The sequence below is a fragment of the Oncorhynchus mykiss genome, chromosome 28, assembly GCF_057628025.1.
Source record: "Oncorhynchus mykiss isolate SJ-2025 chromosome 28, ASM5762802v1, whole genome shotgun sequence".
In the NCBI taxonomy this organism is placed as follows: Eukaryota; Metazoa; Chordata; class Actinopteri; order Salmoniformes; family Salmonidae; genus Oncorhynchus; species Oncorhynchus mykiss.
In genome coordinates this window covers 4,248,318-4,253,879 of record NC_143049.1, presented here as the reverse complement: position 1 = coordinate 4,253,879, position 5,562 = coordinate 4,248,318, and the positions used below count along the sequence as shown (strand labels likewise).

General features: G+C 40.3%; 1 protein-coding gene across 5 annotated transcripts; it reads right to left on the bottom strand.

The window, feature by feature from the left end:
• Positions 1-416: 416 nt before the first annotated feature.
• Positions 417-5,201, bottom strand: LOC110508353 (COP9 signalosome complex subunit 7b). Of its 5 annotated transcripts, none has more exons than XM_021588807.3 (7): positions 4,987-5,201; positions 4,656-4,825; positions 4,395-4,470; positions 2,188-2,276; positions 1,773-1,975; positions 1,442-1,547; positions 417-942 (listed from the first exon to the last, which is right to left on the bottom strand). In XM_021588807.3, exons 2-7 carry the CDS (start codon positions 4,812-4,814, stop codon positions 769-771), a joined length of 807 nt encoding a protein of 268 aa, XP_021444482.3. In that variant the 5' UTR covers positions 4,815-4,825; positions 4,987-5,201; the 3' UTR covers positions 417-768. The 5 variants fall into 5 exon arrangements, with proteins under 5 accessions (XP_021444482.3, XP_021444483.3, XP_021444481.3 ...); XM_021588808.3 differs by having other exon boundaries at positions 4,656-4,845; positions 4,987-5,190; XM_021588806.3 differs by having other exon boundaries at positions 4,656-4,835; positions 4,987-5,168.
• Between the last annotated feature and the right edge of the window lie 361 nt (positions 5,202-5,562).

Sequence of the window (5,562 nt, the reverse complement as noted above, 5' to 3'; positions counted from 1 at the left end):
TTGAATAACACCCAGGTATTGTGTGTAGTTATGAAACCATTTTCTCCCATTGTCTCAGGCAGAAAACAATTGAAAACTAGGTCAGCGGGGTACGCAGGGCTGGGCAGGGGAGAGAAGGGGTTCCCAACAAGGCAGCACAGACAGACCTAAAAACATACACTTCAGCCCCCAGACAATAACTCAAGCAAAAGCATCTCGTCTGTGTAGGGCTGGAGCGGGTCTTTCATTCTTGAACATTTAGTAGAACTCTTAAACATAACCGGAAAATGTTTTCATTTGAATAATCACAGATTTAGATGGGGGACAGGATAACACTGATAAGATCAGCAATATTTCCTACACTACATAGCAGTATGCTGATGAAACTTGTGTGCTTATTCAAGTGATGTTGCATTTGTGATAATGAAGTTCAGTTCAAAATCTGAAAACATAGCTTTTAATATTTGCTATTACCAAATAAAATGACAAAAATCAGCACATTCAACAGGAAATACATTCTCTCTTTATCCCAATTTTTTTAAAGACAAATTAGAAACAACCTTTTTATAAACAGGGGAAAGGATAGTGCCTTAAACAAAAGACTCCTAGTCCAGGCCACAAACCCATGGAATAAATCTCAAAAGTGTCTTACTCTCCTCGTCTCCTCCCTTTCAGTTGTTTGAAGGCAGTGCAGACTGAGGGAAGGAGACAAGGCGTGGAAGCACCTTCAGACCATTGAGCAACCTATGTCTTAATAAAACAGTACATGCCCATCTCAGGCTACAGTGGTCAGTGTCTCTGGTTGTTGAGGCTCTTGGCCTTGGAGATTATCTGTAGGGGGGTCTGCCTGCGCTCGGCCCCGGAGCCTGCCATGGCCCCTTCCCCCTCCTGCTCCCCCAGAGGGTCCATGTCCTGAGAGGACGTAGACGTGGTTGCTGACATCATCCTGCGGATGTTACCCACCTGACCGAGACAGGAGAGAGACAGACCATATTAGAGACACATATTATCCTCAGATTACACAGACCCACAAAGAATTTGAAAAACAAATCCACTTTTGATGAACTCCCATATCTATTGGGTGAAACACCAGTGTACAATCACAGCAGCAAAATTTGTGACCCGTTGCCACAAGAAAAGGGCAACCATTGTAAATACAACAAATATTTATTTTCCCTTTTGTACTTGAACTATTTTCACAACACTGTATATAGACATAATAGGACATAGACATAACATTTGTGAGTAAAAAAAAAAAGAAAAAAATATCTATTTCACTTGCTTTGGCAATGTAAACATGTTTCCCATGCCAATAAAGCCCTTTAAATTGAAAGAGAGGAGGAAGGACAGAGAAGTGACAGGGAGACAACACTAAAAAGCATGCACTAAAGAGCACACTTGAAAATGGAGCACTTATTCTTTCTGACCATCCACCTCAACCCTCTCTGAATGTTTCCCTCACCTCGGTCTCGATGTGCTGCAGAGCTTTGAGGTGGCTCTCTCTGCAGTGGCTCACCCTGCCCACCTCCTGCTCTATGGACGCAGACATGCTCTCACAGTCACCACACCTGTGGACACGCATAAAGATCAGCAGAATCTATATGTGGACAGAGAAACAGGCATAAAACATACAGTAGAAAAGCAGGACTAATGATACAATATTAATGATTCATCAGATACAGACAATGACATTCTAACATGGCTTTTGTTGGGGAAAACACTACTCATAACCGGGTCTATAATCTCAAACATTAATATGCAGAACTCTTCTATTCATAGACACCCCCCCACACCACTGTGTCAGTATGCTGGCGATGCGGCCCATGCCCTGGGAGCGGATGTCCCGGCCGATGCAGGCGTCCACCTCCAGTTGCTGCCTGCACTGGTCCAGCTTCCCCCGGATCACGTCAGCATACACAGCCTCTATCACCAAGTCCTCTAGCTCACGCACACTGCCCACCTCCAGGTCCTTCAGCAGCACTGAGTACGGGATCACCTGCACTCACCATGATAATGAACAGAAGTGTGTGAGAGTGATACTGCACATTACACATTTGCAAACTGGTGCTGGACCAATAATGAACACCATGAATAAGAAGAAAGCCTACTGCTCTCGGTTTCTTTGATCAAACTGACTGCACAAATACAATACACAAACAATATTTAGGGTTGCTTCGGGTCTGTTGCAGTAGACAGTCCTGTACGGACCTGCATGTTTGCAGCCAGGTTGACAATGGTCAGATGCCTTAGTTTGTTCTTCTGGGTCTCAGTCAAGGGGGGTAGAGTATCCTTGAATGCTGAAAATACAAATAGGACCAAAAATAATTGTATTTTCCTACTAGCATAGATTTAGCTGATAAATAATTATTGAGGGATGATGTACTTGCTACGACTGTGAATTGTAGGACCCCTTTAGGTATAATTTTAAAAAAAAGCAAATATAAAACATTTGAAAAAATATTGAATTTGGCCTATACTACTATAGCCCATAGAAACACATTGAATACCACATTCATAAATGGCAAAAAAAAAGACTGTCAACTAGCTTAATAAGGATCTGCTCCTTTTTTCAATTTCACACCGATCCTGTAGAGGTTAATTAAACTGATTGATTTTGATGGGGATTTTTTAAATAATGTTACTTAGATTGAAGCAATAGACTTAGAGATGCACTGTGCAGAAATCACTCTGCCATTTTCTGCTTGCTAAAATTCTAATAGTTCGCATCATTTCAGTTTATGCTGTAAAACAAGCAAGTATAGTGTAGAGCAGGGGTCTTCAACAGGTTGATCACGAGCTACCAGTAGCTCGTAGGCTCACATACGAGTAAATCGCTAAACAATTCTGAATGTACATGCAATTTGACATGTATTAGATACCGCAAGCTCCAAGATACTATCTAATCAATGCAACATGGACATTATCCCACCCCTGGTTAGCCACTATTGGCTCAAAAAGCCAAACCTAACACAATATCTGCCGATTCAATTCCAACAATATTGCCTGTCTATCTCTGTGGTGCATGCGTTTTTCTATCACTCCGTGTGTAGCCAGTTGATGCAATAACCATCTTGTGGGTTGACAGAAATACTTTCCCCAAAATCTTCTCAATTAAATGGTAAGGCTTACCCTGCAGAAGTATATAATGAATAAATATGTCATTAGTATCTATTATTTGTTATTGCAAAATTTGCTGTGAAATGAGCAACAGCAGTACAGAACCATCACTAGACACCCACATTTGATGGCATATTCCTTGCTTGCTAGATGCATAATTAAAGGGCCAGATGCACAACTAAAGGAGAATTACGCAACAAAATGTTTTCTACCAGACCTGAATTATTATTAAAAAAAAAAATTTAAAACATGTACTCAGAACATCCAATTTCATTTTTTCTCTATGAACAATTGTAATTGAGACTGAAAATGATTTTTTTTACTGAGAAAACAATCTGGAAAAATATAATCCAGAAAATATTGTGCACTACTTTCTAATTGTACACTAAGGACCTGGGGAAGAGTCGCAGTGGAGAGAAGATTGAAAATATTGTGCACTACTTTCTATTGTACACTAAGGACCTGGGGAAGAGTCACAGGGGAGAGAAGATTGAAAATATTGTGCACTACTTTCTATTGTACACTAAGGACCTGGGGAAGAGTCACAGGGGAGAGAAGATTGAAAATATTGTGCACTACTTTCTATTGTACACTAAGGACCTGGGGAAGAGTCACAGGGGAGAGAAGATTGAAAATATTGTGCACTACTTTCTATTGTACACTAAGGACCTGGGGAAGAGTCACAGGGGAGAGAAGATTGAAAATATTGTGCACTACTTTCTATTGTACACTAAGGACCTGGGGAATAGTCACAGGGGAGAGAAGATTGTGTCTATTGGAAAGCTAGAAAAAAATGAGTAGCTCAAAAATGAGCAGCTTAAAAATGTAGCTCTCATGCTAGAAAAGGTTGGAGACCCCTGGTGTAGATAATAATTGTACCATCTAAACTGCTGTGAAATATTTTTCATAACCAAAAATATTTCATTTTCAGCTGTTTTAAGCTGGCACACAAAACAGAAATTAAATAGATGCAAAACCCAAACGTATGAACAGGAAGCATAGAAATAGCACACATTATACAGATCTACCTCTTATTTGACATGATTTCAATGAGAATGACAGATCTATAGACTGTTCAAAACATTTCTATGTGAATTTGGTCAGTCACCCAAAAAGTTACATATTGCAGCTTTAAGGATTTTTAAGATGAATGCACTAATTGTTATTCGCTCTGGAGAAGTGTCTGCTAAATTGACTAAAATGTACAAATGTAAATAAATCAAACCGTGGATACTGTAGCACCATTACCGTGTAAAATGAATAACACAAGCAGAAAAAAGCATGAAAGGATCAACTACCTTTATAATCATGGTATGTGCCATAGGCAAACATGTTGAGCAGTTGACTGTAGCCTTCATTGGGACCTTTTGACATCTACAAAGAGAGAGCAGTGAGTTGGGGGAAAATTGACAACATTGTACGCAATCATATACCTTGAAACCAGTGACATCTAGTGTTGTGGAGTTAGCCACTACATTTGAGTGAAAAATGAATGCCCTCCACATTCATACACAAGTCACTCCACTTGAGAAGAAAAAGAAGCTGGTTAGCTAGGTTACCTGTTGAATGCAGGGCAGTTCTAGGAACTCTCCGAAGACATATACCCCCGGAGCTTCCAGTAATTGTTTTATGAGGGTAATCAAAGCGGGTCCTTTCGTATTTTTGGCCAGCAATATGAACTGCTCCAGCTGGTTATTGTGTTTCGGGTCTCCAGCCATCTGAGGAAAAACTGAGAGGAGCTAGCCAGAGCTAGCTAGCTAACGTTAGCGATGTCATTTTAGCTGACTAGCAAACTGGCTTATATATTAAACCACAGCAAGGCAATAAAGTTGACTAGCAAGTTTATTTTGCTCCCAGGCAGTTACCGAAATTTGCTACTGTAATACTCACATTGGTTTTGTTTATCTTGTCATAAATATTGTTTCGAGCTGCTTGACTAAATGCCAACTTGTTTTCAGGAGAAAGATATGGGGGCGTGTCTAGGCAAATGACACACGCTTTTACAGGAGACATTAAAGGGATATTTCATCAACATTACAAAATGATGTGTTGGTTTCCTTACTCTGTCAGCAGTCTATGGTCATCGGGAAGTGTGCAATTTACTCCTCAGCCTGAAGTGTCGCCACTTGCGACCAACTGGGTCATTCCTACAATGTTGGGCCTTTTGGACCTCATAACTTTTTAGAGGAAAATTATATATATATTTTTTATTCTATCAGAAAAATGACATAATTGACTTTCAGAAGAAAATATTGGTCAAGTTCAGGCACTTAAATCAGGGCCGGTCCTAGCCTTTTGGGGGCCCTAAGCACCTCGCAGGCAAAACATTTTAGTGGTCCCCCTCTTGATGGTGGAGAGTTTTTAAGTAAATTTCCTGCAATTCTACACATTTTGCCATGGGGCTTAGAGAAAATGTTGTAGTTTTAAAGCCGTTTTCTGCAAATCTACACACTTTGCCATGGGTGG